Below are 14,781 nucleotides of genomic sequence, written 5' to 3'. Positions count from 1 at the left end.
AGAAGTAAGGTATCAAAACTCAACTAACATATTAACAACATAGTTCACATTTATTTTTCTATTTACAAATGAACAGGTATTAAAAAATAAGGAAGATACCAGTAGTAAAATAAAATGTACAAACTATTAGAAGTTCTTTAAATTACATGTATAAATAAGGTCAATGGAGCAACCATGATTTTTTAACCATAGCAGATTTAAGTTAATAATGGTAAAGCCTACTTAGAAACAAATTGAGTATTATTAAACAGAAAACACATCATTCAGAAAATAATGATTGGCTTAACAAAACAAAAAAAAATATCGTCCACACAACACAACCAACAGCATGAGGTTACACACCACATGCATCAGTCAGCAATCCTACTTTTGTACTGTCATTGTAAAGCACCTATTGTCATCCAGCTTTGATAAAATCTGCCTCATAGACTCACATCCAAGTCAATCTCGGATAAATAATATGGGGGCTCTAGGTCTGCTCTTGCACACTCCTCCAGTCAGGTACAGGGAATGGGAAATGTTTAGGAGCCCATCATGTGGTGCTGCCCCATGTTACCCATGGGCCCTCCAGAATACTGTCCGCCCGGGCCCATAGGTCCGCCCATCTGATTTCCCATGGGGCCTCCCATCGGGCCTCCCATGGGCCCGCTCATCGGGTTGCCCATGTGACCGGCCATACCTGCAGGGTTCGGTCCTCCGCTCCCGCCCATGTTGCCCGGCATACCAGCACCGCCTGGCACGCCCCCGGGGCCGCCCCCCACTCCAGGGCCCGCCCCCGGCCCCATGGGAGGATGCATCATGCCAAATGGGGCCTGCATCTGTCCAGGACCCATTCCCGGGCCGGGACTGATTCCCGGTCCAGGTCCCATTCCAGGGCCAGGACTCATCCCCGGCCCCGGACTCATTCCTGGACCCATGGGTGAAGCCATACCAACTGCGGGACCCATTCCCATGCCCATTCCAGGACCAGGACCCATTCCAGGACCAGGGCCATGACCCATTCCAGGGCCGGGACCCATTCCAGGACCAGGACCCATACCTGGGCCGGGGCCCATTCCGGGACCCATGGCAGCTCCAGGAACTAAGGAAGCACCAGGACCGGATCCACCCGGTCCACCGGATGCGCCAGGCCCGCCAGGTCCTCCAGGTCCTCCGGGGCCAGAGCCCATGGGCGGATGCATCATGCCGAATGCGGCTTGCATAGGGCCTCCGGGGCCAACCTGTAAGCCATTACATGTGTTATCCACTTATAAATTCCGTCACTAATTATAAACTAAACATTTCACAGACGTTTACATACCGGATGCACATCATTTGGAAGTGTGAGGTTCATAAGCAAGTCTCGAATCGCCAACAGTAGAGTGCACTCATGACCCATTGTTGATTGGGCAGAGAATTCTGCAAATCTCTTCAATTGCATGCTTGCAGCAGATACAGCAAGAGCAGGTCCGGGCTCTCTCTTTTCAGCGACCAGTGTGTTGCGCACAGCAATGTCATACACAAGAGGCAGCACTAGGGTCATCCCTTCCATAGGGTTTGGAGTTATCCTCGTTAGTTGAACCTGAACAGAATAAACTGGTGAAGAACTGGAAAAGAACAGGTGAGCACTCACACAGTAAATCTCAATTTTTAAAAACTTACGAAGAAGAGGATTTTACTACGGCTGATTAGGACTCCAGCCTGTCCAGTAGGCACAATGGGAGAGGCTGATGAGGGGGGAACTCGCAAACAGAGTTGAATACTCCACTTGAAATTGGCTTGTTGTGCTATGCTCGGCATCTTTGAAACAAATACATTAAAAAATTAGTTTCAACAAAAAGAAATTGCCTTCAGAAATATTTGGACACAAAGTTTTTTTCATACCAAGTCAAGCTTCATTAGTTGTATGAAATCTTTGAGGACGTAATGGGGAGTATTGAGCATACGAGCAAGACCCAAAAGAGAGTTCGGTTTGAATGGAGGACATGCAACTCTCATTTCAAAGAACTTTTCAATTATCTGCACTTCTTCCATCCCCCACTGGTCCTTGCTTTCAGGCAGGGAGCCAACCTTCATGTGCAATGTTTGGAGGTGGTTTGGGTTCAATACAAGACGGCACTGGAGGCTCTCTGTCTTGAAGTGAACAACACCTGGCTCTGATGTTCCAAGATCTGTCAGCTGTTGAAGAATACAACTCAATTACTAAACTGTTTTGAACGCCTTCTCAATAGTGGACTCTGCCGCCAAACGTTAGGGGAGACATACCGTCTCCTCCGACTGCACAAATCGATGCATCTGCCTGCGCATGAAGATGCACCCTAGGAAGCGCTCCAACGGGCACAGCTCGGCCGTGCCCAAGGGCACCTGCGGGGGCGGGGCGTTGGGGCCCGGCGGAGGCATCGGGCAGGGCCGGCACAGCACCTCCAGGGCCTTCGTGCTCAGCACCGTGGGCACGGCAGCGGCCCAGAAGCGCTGCGGCAACACTCGCGACTGGTGCCACAGGTCCGTCTTGTGCTCGCGGTCGCGGTCGCGGTCGGGCGAGTGGCCCGGCCGCAGGGGGGACGGCCGCGGCATGCCCGGCGAGTTGGGCCAGTTGGAGGCGGCGGGCGACGCCATGCTCTGCGTCGGGAAGGGGCTCCCGTCCATGTGGCCTGCAAACACAAGGATGAAAACGTGTCAAGACCAGCAGGGCAGCACAGAAGCAGAAAGAAAACTCTCGGGCAGGACAGCTTACCTCCCCCCATGAAGGATCCTGCCGGCGAGTGGCCAATCATGGACGGCTGGGGAGATGCACTGGGCATGGCAAGGGGGCTGGGCATAGGGTGAGGGTTTGGGGAGCTTGCTACGAGGCCAACGCCTGGAGACGCAGATGGATTGACACCCTACAAAACAAAGACAACAACAAATGCGTGTCATTGAGCTACACGGAGAAAAGAACACAACAGTGACTTCAACTTAGGCCGGCATACTCACTTGCATGTTGGATGTCATTGGACTTGCGGGTGTGTGTGGATTGCTCCCCGAGGGAGGTGTTAATGGAGGATGAAAACGCAATCCATCTTTCTGACTGGCAGGCGACTGAGGCCCACGTACCGACAAAATGTTACCCGTTTCTTGTTCTAATAAAACTGGAGAAGGAGGGTTTTCATCCTCTGATTGTGATCTTCTTCTTGAAATATCTGAGTCTGTTACATATTTTGAGAGGAAAGTCTAGAACCAGAGAAAAAAAACAACAATAAAAGTGTTTTACACAATTTGACACCATTCCTTTCCTTTTTAAAAATAAATAATACCTTTAGGAGCCTTGTTGGCATCAAATCTGAAACCACTGAGCAACTATCAAATATCGAATGAGCACCATCCCTTATGCTCACACAGCCATTTCCCCGGATTCTAAGTTCTAGACAGTAAGTGGACTGATACACTAATCGCAGTAAAGTAGGAGTTTCTGCTACAATTGTCCAGGTTTGCACAGGAACCATGGGTCTCTAAAAACAACAAAGATGAAAACAATGTTACTGATAGGTTCATAAATGTACATTGAAAGAGAAACTGCACAGCATCCTGAACCACTCACATTGCTATTTATGCCAAGCTGTGGGCTGGGAGACAAGTGTAAGACTGAGGAAAGGGGTTCATAAGTTTCATGCAGGAGTTGAACCAACAGCACTGCACTTTTATGATGGTTGAGGTACATGATCAACTGCTGTCTGATGAGAGAATGAGCTAGAGAAGCTGATCCTAAAGTACCAAAGCATAAGTTAAATGCCTTTTTATCTTTGCGCCACAGAATAGTGACTATTGCTCCCTTGTCAGGACCATAACCTAGGACAAGCTTTGTGTAATTATAGCATTTGACTTGACAGATTAAAGGCAAGTTGTATTTTTCTATTTTATAGCATTTAGAGAGTTCCTCAGCCAGCTGAAAAAAAGAGACGGCTATTAGAAAACAGCAGTGTCACTGCAACTTTCTGCATAGTCATAGTAGTTTTTATGTCTCTTACCGAGAAAATGTGATAGATATGTTCCCAGTCACAAAGTAAACTGTCTATAGTCTTAGATACATTGTCTTCTGAAAGCATTTCATACTGCAGGTAAACAGGGCGTCTATTGCCTTGTTCTCTGGGATGTGTTGACTGGAGGGGAGAAGCAGCAAAGACCTGTAAATTTATTTCTTTATTAGTAACGCAATAACCTTGGCCCTAAATCAACTATCAGCAAGAACAGCAGGCACTCACCAGCTCCACAACCCATCCCCGACCAGGAGTACGTGTACATGTCCTAACTGTTATTGCAAGAACACGGCGTAGTAGGGCCAGATAGTCAGGATCTAAGGAAGAGACGCCTTCAGGTGGAGGAAGAGTTACAAGTTGCAGCATGAGACCTGTAGCTCCTGATTCAACCTGAATGAGCAATGAACAAACAAATCAGCACACATCCAGGACCTTTTTCTTTCAATAAAATACAAAAGAGGTGACGAAATTGGGGTTTTTACCTGGATGCCCTGATGAGCAATGTCCCTCCTTGTCAACTCCTGTGCCATACTCAAAAATGGTATCCTCTCATCGCACATGGCAACGACATGAGCTAATTCAGGAATGAAGTAGGCAGGGTGTTTTGATCTTTGGCGGGGATCATGAATACCCACAAGTTTTCGTTTTCCTCCATAGTCAGGGTCTTCCACACTTGTCCAAGGACCATGGGTTGAAACAAAGGTGTCAAATTCCACAAGAGATAAAACCTAAAAAAAAAAAGAGATAAGTTTTTGGTCAGGTGGAATGGATTAAACACAAAAACTTACTAAGGAGCAATCATACCTTTAAATATGGCTTAGGCGTTTCTAATTCATGTGTGGTTTCTTCAGATGCAGCTGCTGCTGTTGAAGAAGTCTGAGCATGTTCCTCATCATTAATCAATATATTGCGAACTGTTGCCAGATAAAAAGTGCAATCTACATTTAAGACCGACTCCTTTCTCTCATTTAAATCCACAATGAGGACAGAGCCTGGATGATGATGTAGTTGAACCAACATGTGGTGTCTCCCTAATCTAAATAAGGAACAAAATAAAAATATTACAAATTTGCATCACATCTACACAGACAGTATTTGTTTTCATAAACAACATTCTTTGGCTCGCCTCTTATTGGACAAATACCTTGAGGTAATAGGATTATCTTGAGGCATTAACAGGGGTAGACGCTCCTTCACAGAAACAGGCAAATGCATAAGTGTCTTCTCACACCGTCTCTGTACTACCCAGAAGCGAAGTTCAGATAGTAATGTTGGCAATTTTGAACGATCACCATTTAAGGCATTACTTATATCCTGCATTAGAGGGGCTTCATACTGAGGTACACAACATTGTAGTATACCCGAGTGGGTCTCTACAGTAACCAGCATTTGCTCTGCTCGCTGGCATGGTTGCAATAGTGGAACACTCAGCACAGCTGGTACTCCACTTAATGTACATTCAACTCCAGGTAACATGGCTTGTATTTCTGTTTTCAGATCAGTCAACCTTGATTTAGATCGGACATAAATTGTGTGCACTAAAAGCCTCTCCACGGATAAAACAGCAGAGTGAATGGCTTTGTCAGCAATTTCAACCTCATTGTGCCCTAGGGAAGGTGAATGGACAACAGCAAGAGGCCTGGCACTGTCATGCTGATCTACTTGAACAGTGAGTTTGTAGCCCAATTCTGACCGGGGTTCCTTCTGAGAGAGCTCACGCCAATAAAGAATTGTCAAATGCTTGCCAGGTGCATAGTCCTCAACCATAATAAAATTTTCAAGGCGATCTCTCTTTAGCCTCAGTGCTTGTGAATAGAGAACTTCTAGCTGAAGAGATTGAGCAAAGAAATGGAGGCAACTATAAACCTGCAAAGTGTTGAAGAGACACATTAGATACATTAGATAAGAGCATGACATTAAAAAGAAAAGAAAAAGAAAAGAAAAAAATTCTTACCTCATCTAATGGATTAGGGTGATCAGCAAGGCGGGTTTGAAGTACTTTGTGTACATACTGTACTTGCAGAGGATGGACCAAGGCCTTTCCCTCTAAAAACAAACAATTACAATTTATTTAATAAAGGAGAAAAATCAGTCTGAAACATATAATGCAGTAGAACACCTAAGTGCACCTACCTCCAATATCCTTGTCCTCGACAAGTATTTCAACATCAAGTAACCGCCAGGGAATGTTGGGTCCATCTCCCATCACAGTGAGTGATACTTCAAACTCATGTTTTACATGAAAGGTAACTCTACCAGCATCAATCTTGAAAGGAAAAAATATTTCAATTGTGATCATAGGTGTCCACAAATGAAATGCATTAGAAAATCCAACAATTGATAATTACCTTCAGGTTCCTCATCTGAGGTAAAAGATTTCCAGTAACAAGTCTATGTTGAATGACCTGATTTAATCGTTGTAATGTACTCTTTTTTTCTAGGGCAGTAATGGGATCTGGAGGCACTATTTTTTCCTGGTGGTAAATAAAATGAATATTAGGGGTTCACATTTTAATCTGGCTGGAGGAAAGAGTATGTGTTGCTTCTTGAAATATATAGATATAAGAGAACTCACTCTAATGCAAACAGGAAGACGGCTGTAGGTTCCCGTAGTCAGAACCTCAACAGCTGCAGGTATGTGAAAATTAGGAAGCCGAGCATGAACTAGTGTTTCTCTGGCCATTCTAGCTAACATATCAGCAGTGTCAACAAATAACATGGACTGCTTATCTAAAAACGCCATGATGTGAGCAGATTTGTCAACTTTGGAAGCAGAATTAGCCCACTTTACGAGAGCAAGAAGACGAACAAACAGTTGGCGCGTTCTTGAGGAAAAATTGTATATTTCAATTTTCCTTTCCATGTCAGTTTTTCTAGGAAGCCTGGAATAGATAGTAAAATGCATTAAGAAAATGCATGGAGAAGTACTCACAGTAAAGTAATTTGGAATATTACTTACAATTCTGCCAAAACTGTAAGTTCATGATAAGTTCGTTGAACAATGAAGTCAATAAGAACAGCCAAACTGATAGATCCACCTCGCTGACCCTCCGCCGGCATAGGCATCATAGGGACTTGCTGCCCTTCTAGTGGTACCGGTGCCATGATAGGTTCAATCTGCAAAAAAATATTACGTGTGAGGGATGCTAAGGTAATTGACATGTGTCACAAAAGTTCTTTTTCCCGCAAGTGTGCAAAAACAAGAGTCCTACTTCACAAACTTTACGCACCTTGGTGAAGTTTGTGGACATTCTCAAATTAAAGGTAAAAATAAATAAATCAAAAAGCCCTACATAGGATTTGAGCTCACACCAGATTTAGCCACTTGGTTAACAACAGTGTTGTAGAACAACTGGATGCATCTGGGTAAGGAAAGGTACTGTCAAAAGTGTTATAAGAGTCCATTCATAACCAAAGCGTCAATGAAGACTTTGCATCAGAACAGAAAACAGACGCAAGTTTGGGCTAGCAGCGCAGAGCTAAATGTGTCTAGACGCTAAAAATATGTGAAATTGGTCCTATTTTAAAAGAAACACCAATAATGCACGTCCCAAAGCCTATGTTTACATGCCTAACCTCTCGCCATATTTTGAATTGTACTCACGAATATTACAAACTGAAGAAGAAGGGCCGCGTGAAAAGAAAGCAGGCAAAAGCCGGAAAATACACCGGCGGTAGGTTACATGTCATTGAATCCAAATATTGCCTCCTGCATCAAGTTACTCCTTTTTCAAAATATCGTTGGCCTATGACAAACACCACAAAACATTTTCCGAGTTGAGTCGGCTGCGGCTGCCGGTGCGGCGTGGTGGGGGAGGGCAGGGATTTGAGTTCAGCCGTCGTCCGCTAGGTGGAGACACTGGAGGGGGGCAGGTCAGCGCCGGCGCGCGGGCCGGTTCGAACAGGAGCGCGCACGAGACAAATTGCGCGCTCTGCGCTGTGCGCTTGGACGCCAGCAGAAAGAAAGACCAAGATGGTTGTCAGTGTGGCGCATGGTGGATCGACGCCGAGTCTAGGCAGACCGCCAGCCTGCCAGCCTCGAAGCGGGAGGTTCCGAGCGGTGTGACGTTGGTCAGTGAGTGAGACAACGCTTGACAAAAAACACAACAAAGGAAACGATCCAACCCGGCGATGGAGAGGAGGTGGCAGTGCTGGTACTCTGGCACGGCTTGCGTTGAGTTGTTGCCAATTAACAGCGTCTGACTGACCGGCCGCCGCCCGCGGTACACAGTGTGTACGCCACACGGCCGCGACCGCGACGCGACGCCGCCCCGCGCCCACTTGCAAGGCCCGGGGGAAGGGGCAGGGCGGCCAGGCCAGAGCCAGGCCCTGGTCCTCTTGGCCATTCTCCCAGCCCCAGCCGGCCCCGGCCCAATCCATTGCAGTGTGGCGTGGCGGGGCTTGGCGCTGTCTCGCGTTGCGTTTCGCCGCATCGCGTCGCCGCGGGGTTGAGCCGCCGGGCAGTTGGAGCCCGTGTAGCGCACGCGGCGGTACGGCGGTACGGCTGTTCGGCGGGCCAGGCAGCGCACGCCCAGCGCACGCCCAGCGCACGCCCGTGCCGCGTGTTCCGGCGCCAGGACGTCCCGACGCGTCCACACCACTCGCAAGCCCGAGGAATGCATGGAGCCCACCCTGCGGCACAGCCCGTGCCCGTCGCTGAGGGGCTGGTTGACCTGCTGCTGACGCCCGCCTGCCCGCCGACGGCGCGGACATCGCGGACACCGCGGACACCGCGGACACCGCGTGGGGCCCGGTGACACCACCATGTGCACCACTTACACCTGGCTGGCGTACGGCCTTCCTGACCGGCGGCAGCAGCGCGCCGCGCACCCCGCGGCCCCCATGGCCGGCATTCGCGAGGAGGACGAGGCCGAGGCCGGCGAGGAGGCGGGCTGTCCTCGGCGGCACCCCTACGCGCCCGGGCCCGGTGGGCGACCCCGCCGCGCGCGCCACTGGATGGGGCTGGCCATTGTGGGCGTGCAAATGGCGGCGTGGTGTCTGGTCGGCGCGCTGCTCATGCACCGCGGCGTCACCACCCTCAAGCGCCGCGACGCCGCCCTGATGCGCGACGCCTTCGCAGTGCTGCCGGCGGCGCCCAGCACCGCCATGCCGGCCATGCCGGCCATGCCCGGGTGGACGATGCAGGACGACGTCATCGCGGAGTCCTCTCCCTCGGCGGCGCCGTCGTCGTCAGCCTCGCCAGCCACGCCGACGCCCACGCCAGCGCCCACGCCCGACCCGGACGACGAGGCGGCCGGCAACGCGCTGGAGACCAGTTGGAACGACTTGATGAAGAGGTGGTCCTCCTTCGTGCCCTCCAGGCCGGTCCCGGGCCTGCACGCCCCCAGGGACGACAGCGACGGCCTCGGGGATGGCTCCCCGTTCGGCCCGGCGCCCGGCCCGGCGCCCGGCCCCGCCACCGGAGGCCTCCCCGGGATGGGCAAGACGGGGACGGGGGCAGCCACCGCCGTCGTCATGGTGACGGTGGGTGGGGTCATGCTCGTCGTCGGCCCCGCCTTCATGTTCATCAAAATCATGGATGTTTACCAGCGGCAGAAGCGGCTTAGTAAGGTTAGTATGTGACGCGTGAGGCCCGGGCGAGCCCGGGCCGCATCTTGCCGAAGCATGCACGAGCCAAAGTCTGTTGCCTGTTCGTCTCACCGGGCAAGAACGGTTATGATGCGATAAAGGCTGATAACGCCTCGCTATGATGATAGTGACAAGGAAATGTTGTTGATAGACAGCGCGGTGCCGCGCGCGGGCGAGATCCGTCTGTCCAGTGGCCAACGCGTTCAGGCGAAAATTGGACTACTCAAAGTGCCGTCAAAATCGCCAAACAATTCGACATGGCAATGAAGGTTCTGGACGGATAGTCAATCCCATCATCATTTGTCGCTGGCTGGCTACGGCTATGGCGAGGATGTCCGCGGAGAAATGATAAACAGGCTCGCTGCTTTGACACCCCCTCCTCCCCCTCCCCCGGGCCAACGAGCTTGTTCGCGTCTCGCGGCGGAGGTACGCCTTGCCAACAAGGCTGTCCTTACCTACCCGGCTAGGAAACTACCCAGCCAAGCCAATAGGAGGCCAAATCTACCCTCAGATTTCTACTCGTTGCCAGGCGCTTGCAGATTCATCGCGAGATTCTGAGGCTGTCTAGCCCCGGCCGGCCCGCCCCCGCAGTCTAGCTGCTTCGGGCGATGCCGCCAGCGCCGCCTGTGGGTGGGCAGTCCCGGCAGTCCCGGCAGTCCCGGCCGCCAGTCCCGGATGCAGCTTTGTCTGCGACACTGCCGGGGATTTCATGCCGCAATGCAGCAGCCAGATTGCGTTGTGCATCCTACTAGTGCCGCAACCGCGAACCGTGCCGACTCCCAAATCGCGCGCCTCGTCCCTGCGAGTCTGCCCCGGTCTGCCCCGCGCCCTGCACCGCCACCGCCTGGCCGGCCTGGCCCAGCGATGCTGGCGCGGCGCGGCGCCCCGACACCGACAGGACACCGAGAGGCGCGCGTCTTTGTCGCGATCCGCGCGTGCCGCCACCAAGGCCAAGGAGAGGCCCGCCGTGCGCCGCGCCGTTTTTGCTCCTTTTTCTCCAGAGGCAGGCGACGAGGCGACGAGGCGAGGAGCGCGGTGAACTGGATCCGAGCGGCACGCGGCACGCCACGCGGCACGCCACGCCGTGCGATGGCGACGTGGACGGCTTTCGTCCTCGCAATTGGCATAACGATCGGCGCGGCCCAGCCCAGCCAGGCCCAGTACGAGGCACGGCACGGCCGGCGGCTTGCAAAGCAGGCACAGCGCGAACCCTCGGCCGATGATCCAGCCGGCAGCCCACATTTGGTTCATTCGCCCCCTGGGCGGGGCGGGGCCCTCGGCCATTGAGACGACGGGTTGCTCCATTCCATCCCCGGCTGCCACGGTGCCATCCCTTTTCCCTTCCGACGGCCCCGGACGGCCCGCCGCGCGATCTGCAGCGTCACAGCGGCGTCGCGACGCCCCTCTGTCGTCCTGTCGTCACGGCGGCGTCCTGGCGGCGTCCAGCGACGACGTCGCGCGCATCCGATTCAAAGCGTGACCGTCGCGGCGCCACGGTCCCTTTATTGCACTTTGACGCAACGCTGCGCCCGCTGCGCGGCTCTGACTCTGATGGCCCGGCCGTGCATGGCGGCGAGGCCTCTACGAGGCGGCAGGCTCGCTCCGTCCCTCTCGCACTCAAGGGGCGTGCTGTGGGGTGCGAGAAGGACGGAGGACTCCTATGCTGCCTGCCGCGGCGCATTTGCACTCCCCAGCGCCTGGGCTGCCTCAGCACCGGCCGTGTCCGTGCGAATGCAGCGGCCTTTTATTCATTGGGCGTCTCACTCTGTGTCTCACTCTGTGTCTCACTCTGTGTCTCACTCTGTGTCTCACGCTGTCTCACTCGGGCCCACTGCCCAGTGCAGTGACGGTGCCTTGGCTCATCCAGCAGACCGACTCCGAACAGTGCCACCGTGCCCGTCGCTCCGTTCGGAAATGGACCTGCTTAGTAGGGGCCCGCCACATCGTCACATCGCCACATCGCGCCATTGGGTTTTCGGCGCGAAAATGACGCCGCGGCGGTCGGAGTGGCGGACTGTGACAAAGGTGCGGCGAGGGGCGCAGTGCCCGCAGTGCCCGCAGTGCCGTGACGCGGCGGGTCTCGATTGGCCACGCGTCGCGACTCGCGCCGTGCCGTGCCGTGCCGTGCCAGGACGCGAGACGTGCTCTTATTAATGGCCTTTTATGGACGGCACGCTGTGTCATGATTTAATGTGCATCAAAGCCCGCGTCGAAATCGCATCGCCTCCCATTCTGCGCGACCATTTCCGCGTCGTCGGTCGCGCACCGCGCACGCCACGCGACGGTCGCGGCGGTACTCCGCGCCCCAAGGTCCTCAAGGTCGCCTCGCCCCGCCCCGCCCCGCCACACCCCGCCCGACCACGCGGCGTATCGCCACCGCCGCCTCGTCACCTTGATTGCTTTTTAACGCGCGGCCGCACGCGCCCCGCCCTGCCCGGCTGGGCTAGGCTCGTCCCAACTTGTGTATTTATGTGCTCTCGGCGACCCCGTCCAAACCGCGGCCCGGGATGCATTGGTGCACTCGGCGTGGCCGCGCGGAGTGGCGGCGCGCCGAGTCGCGTCCGCGCCTGTGGCCCCAAGGCCCCAAGGCCGCAAGGCCGCCTCCGCGTCGCCGTGCCCGCGCCAGCCCGCGCTGCCTGCTCGCCGGCCGGCCGCGGCCGGGCCGGGGTGTTGCCCCCGGGCGTCGCGTCGCATCGCGCCGCATCGCGGAGATGGCCAAAGCTGGACGTGGTAGGAAGCGCGGCGCGCAGGCCGAGTGCCAGGGCGGCAGCGGACGGCACGCCGCGGCACGCCCCGCCTGGCCCCGCTCGTACGCATCCTCATCCTCGCTGTCATTCCGAACACGAGCCATCGCCACGTGTCCGGCAGCCCGGCGTGCTTTACCTGCGGGCGCCGCATGCGCTGCACGTCGCAGGGAAATCGTTTGCGCCTTTCCTCATCGTCGGTGTTTCTTTCCGCAGCTCTCGCAGCACGACGACCCGCCGCCGAGCTACGACGAGGTGGCCGAGAAGGCGCCCCGCTACTCCGCCCTGTTCCAAGTCCTGGAGAACGGCGAGCTCACCCCGCTGTCCCTGCCGGCCGACGGGGCCGACGGCGAGGGAGGCCCTTCGGGCCCTTCGGGCGCGGCGCCGGCCGACACTTCGGCTTCGGGGTCGACGTCGACGGTGGCCTGCTCGGCGGGGCCGGCAGGTCCGGCGCCAGCGGAGCCTCCGGGCACAGCCAGAGGGGCGTCGGTGGAGGCTGCTCCCGAGAGCTCCGCCTCTGCCCCAAGGACCTCGTTGAGAGGAGCGTCGGCGCCAACAGCGACGACGAAAGACCTGGAGCAAGAATCCAGGAGGTCCAGAAGCACAACTGTCTCCGAGAAGACACCCGCAGACGAGGACACGGAGGTAGAGCCCGATGACCGCACTCCGCTGCGGCCACAGGTACGACGGGTGCGACCCAGCCTGTGCCGTCTGCCGTCGGGACGAGACTCGGCAGCACCGCACGGGGCAGCACGGTAATCCAGTTTCTTGTTGCAGAAAGGCCAGGCCGACGTCGCCGTCGACGACAAGTCCAGGAGGAGGTCCGTGTGACGACGCTCGCGCCCACCCGGAGCCGCCCCGTGGTACCTGAGCTCTCTCTCACAAACCGTTGTCGAAGAGAACCGTCACGACAATCGGTTTTATTCCAAGTCACCACACTGTGCCGACAGCGTGGTTGTGTGTATTTATTTTGTAAGATAATCGTAAAGGACGTTACTGTAAATCCATGTTTTCTAAGTAAAGAAGAAAGACTGCTGCATCCACGGGTCAAAGAGTCCATTATTTCGGCAGCCGCGCCGGGCCACGCCCTGTGCCCAAGGGACCCAAGGCGCGTCTGGGCGTCGAGGCGTCTAGGCGTGCGCCGGCGTGCGCTGCCGAGCCTTGCCCGCTCGCTCCACTCACTTTGAGGCGACCCAGCTAAGTGGGCATGCCCTGCAGGTGACGTCACGGCCGTGCTGCCCACGCGAGCTCGCGCCACATTGGCAGCCTTTGTGCCGCACGCCTTGCTGGCCATGGTGGCCATGCTGGCCACGCCGAAGCAGCGAGGCAGTGCACGACGTCGCCCTTGTCGCCTCGTGTCGCACAGTGGGCCAGAGGACCGGCGCAGGCGGCCAAAACTCTAGACGCGTTTTGAGTTCCAGAGTCGCTAAACAGGCCTTGAACCGAACGTGTGACCCCACCAACGGGTTCCTCGTTCGGAGAGCAATCCATCGGTGGGGTCACTCGTTTGGCGCGAGTCCCATTTAGCGACTCTGGAGCTAAAACCGCGTCTGGCCGCCTCCACCGGTCCTCTGGCACACTGTGTGTCACCTCCACGACATCGTCAGGCCATAGGCGGGGACGTATTGCAGCCTCTTTCACCTGCCAAGTATTACGCGTCATCGTTTGCTCGGGCCCGCGGGCCCTCTGAGTCACCACGCCAGTCACAAACAGCGCGATTACCAGCACTAGCCGTATCGCACCAATGAGGAGGCTTTCTTTCGGCGGGAACCTCCAAACGGCAGCTGCGACAGTTGATTGGCAGCGGGGAGGGTGGGCAGCAAGCGCCTGGGTGGTCTAGCCCGTAATGGTAATGGAGGTAGGCAACCACCTCGTCGCAGTACACGCGCGCCGCCACGTTGCCTACCTCCCAGGCGGACAGCGCCTGGAGGTAGGCAACTGCAGCACCGCCGTACACGCGTGCCTCCCTGTTGCCTATCTCCGCGGCGCCCTCTACCGGCGGCTCGTGCGTGTTCGTCTCAATTTAACTTGCGTTGTGACTCGGCACGTACACGCCGCCGTCGGGAAACCGGTGGCGGCGGAGCGCGGCGGAGGCAATTGAAGTGGGACGGTTGCCGGTTGCCGCCGCTGCGATAGGAGAAGGAGACTCGGACAAGCCCTGGCCAGATAACCTGCTGACTGATTCCGCATGTCTTTGTTGTCGCGCTGCCTCTCTCACACCCCATTGGGTGTCCCGAATAGGTGGACGGTGGAGTGAGTCTGCAGGACCGCGGCATGTCTCGGGGCAGCCCCGCTCCACCGCGCTGCACCGTTCTCTTCCCTTCCAGCCTCCAGCCCACTGGATTGCTGGTTGACTTCAAGCCTTCCTCCCTGCGCGGGGTGCAGGCCGTGCGGGCCAAGCAGCGGGCCTTGCAGGGTGGCACCGATTGGAACCGCGTCGCCGGGCTATGCCGCCG

At 55.4% G+C, this 14,781-nt stretch overlaps 2 protein-coding genes across 4 annotated transcripts; one reads left to right on the top strand and one right to left on the bottom strand.

Moving 5' to 3' along the window:
• Positions 1–31: 31 nt before the first annotated feature.
• Positions 32–8,191, bottom strand: LOC117641301 (mediator of RNA polymerase II transcription subunit 14). Of its 2 annotated transcripts, none has more exons than XM_034378502.1 (20): positions 7,597–8,191; positions 6,952–7,109; positions 6,568–6,874; positions 6,341–6,466; positions 6,126–6,258; positions 5,947–6,038; positions 5,137–5,858; positions 4,797–5,028; positions 4,475–4,720; positions 4,218–4,382; positions 3,984–4,139; positions 3,557–3,901; positions 3,273–3,467; positions 2,953–3,189; positions 2,714–2,861; positions 2,245–2,630; positions 1,864–2,157; positions 1,642–1,779; positions 1,301–1,561; positions 32–1,220 (listed from the first exon to the last, which is right to left on the bottom strand). In XM_034378502.1, the coding sequence occupies exons 2-20, from the start codon at positions 7,095–7,097 to the stop codon at positions 522–524; spliced, it is 5,028 nt and encodes a 1,675-aa protein (XP_034234393.1). In that variant the 5' UTR covers positions 7,098–7,109; positions 7,597–8,191; the 3' UTR covers positions 32–521. The 2 variants fall into 2 exon arrangements, with proteins under 2 accessions (XP_034234393.1, XP_034234392.1); XM_034378501.1 differs by lacking the exon at positions 7,597–8,191 and adding an exon at positions 7,223–7,357.
• Positions 8,192–8,473: 282 nt separating this feature from the next.
• On the top strand, positions 8,474–13,371 carry LOC117641198 (translation initiation factor IF-2-like). 2 transcript variants are annotated; one of them, XM_034378345.1, is made up of 3 exons: positions 8,474–9,563; positions 12,542–12,970; positions 13,103–13,371. In XM_034378345.1, the coding sequence occupies exons 1-3, from the start codon at positions 8,757–8,759 to the stop codon at positions 13,154–13,156; spliced, it is 1,290 nt and encodes a 429-aa protein (XP_034234236.1). In that variant the 5' UTR covers positions 8,474–8,756; the 3' UTR covers positions 13,157–13,371. The 2 variants fall into 2 exon arrangements, with proteins under 2 accessions (XP_034234236.1, XP_034234235.1); XM_034378344.1 differs by having other exon boundaries at positions 12,542–13,006.
• Positions 13,372–14,781: the final 1,410 nt, after the last annotated feature.

This window comes from Thrips palmi, unplaced genomic scaffold, assembly GCF_012932325.1.
Source record: "Thrips palmi isolate BJ-2018 unplaced genomic scaffold, TpBJ-2018v1 HiC_scaffold_15, whole genome shotgun sequence".
Classification (NCBI taxonomy): Eukaryota; Metazoa; Arthropoda; class Insecta; order Thysanoptera; family Thripidae; genus Thrips; species Thrips palmi.
This window is presented reverse-complemented; position numbering and strand designations above follow the sequence as displayed.

Coding starts and splice junctions, on each gene's coding strand:
- LOC117641198 (XM_034378344.1), top strand. CDS start 8,757: ATGTGCACCACTTACACCTGGCTGGCGTACGGCCTTCCTGACCGGCGG. Junction 9,564..12,541: donor GGCAGAAGCGGCTTAGTAAG/GTTAGTATGTGA, acceptor TTCTTTCCGCAG/CTCTCGCAGCACGACGACCC. Junction 13,007..13,102: donor GCACTCCGCTGCGGCCACAG/GTACGACGGGTG, acceptor TTCTTGTTGCAG/AAAGGCCAGGCCGACGTCGC.
- LOC117641301 (XM_034378501.1), bottom strand. CDS start 7,243: ATGTCCACAAACTTCACCAAG. Junction 4,383..4,474: donor TTGCTCATCAGGGCATCCAG/GTAAAAACCCCA, acceptor TTGCTCATTCAG/GTTGAATCAGGAGCTACAGG. Junction 2,862..2,952: donor CAATGACATCCAACATGCAA/GTGAGTATGCCG, acceptor TTTGTTTTGTAG/GGTGTCAATCCATCTGCGTC.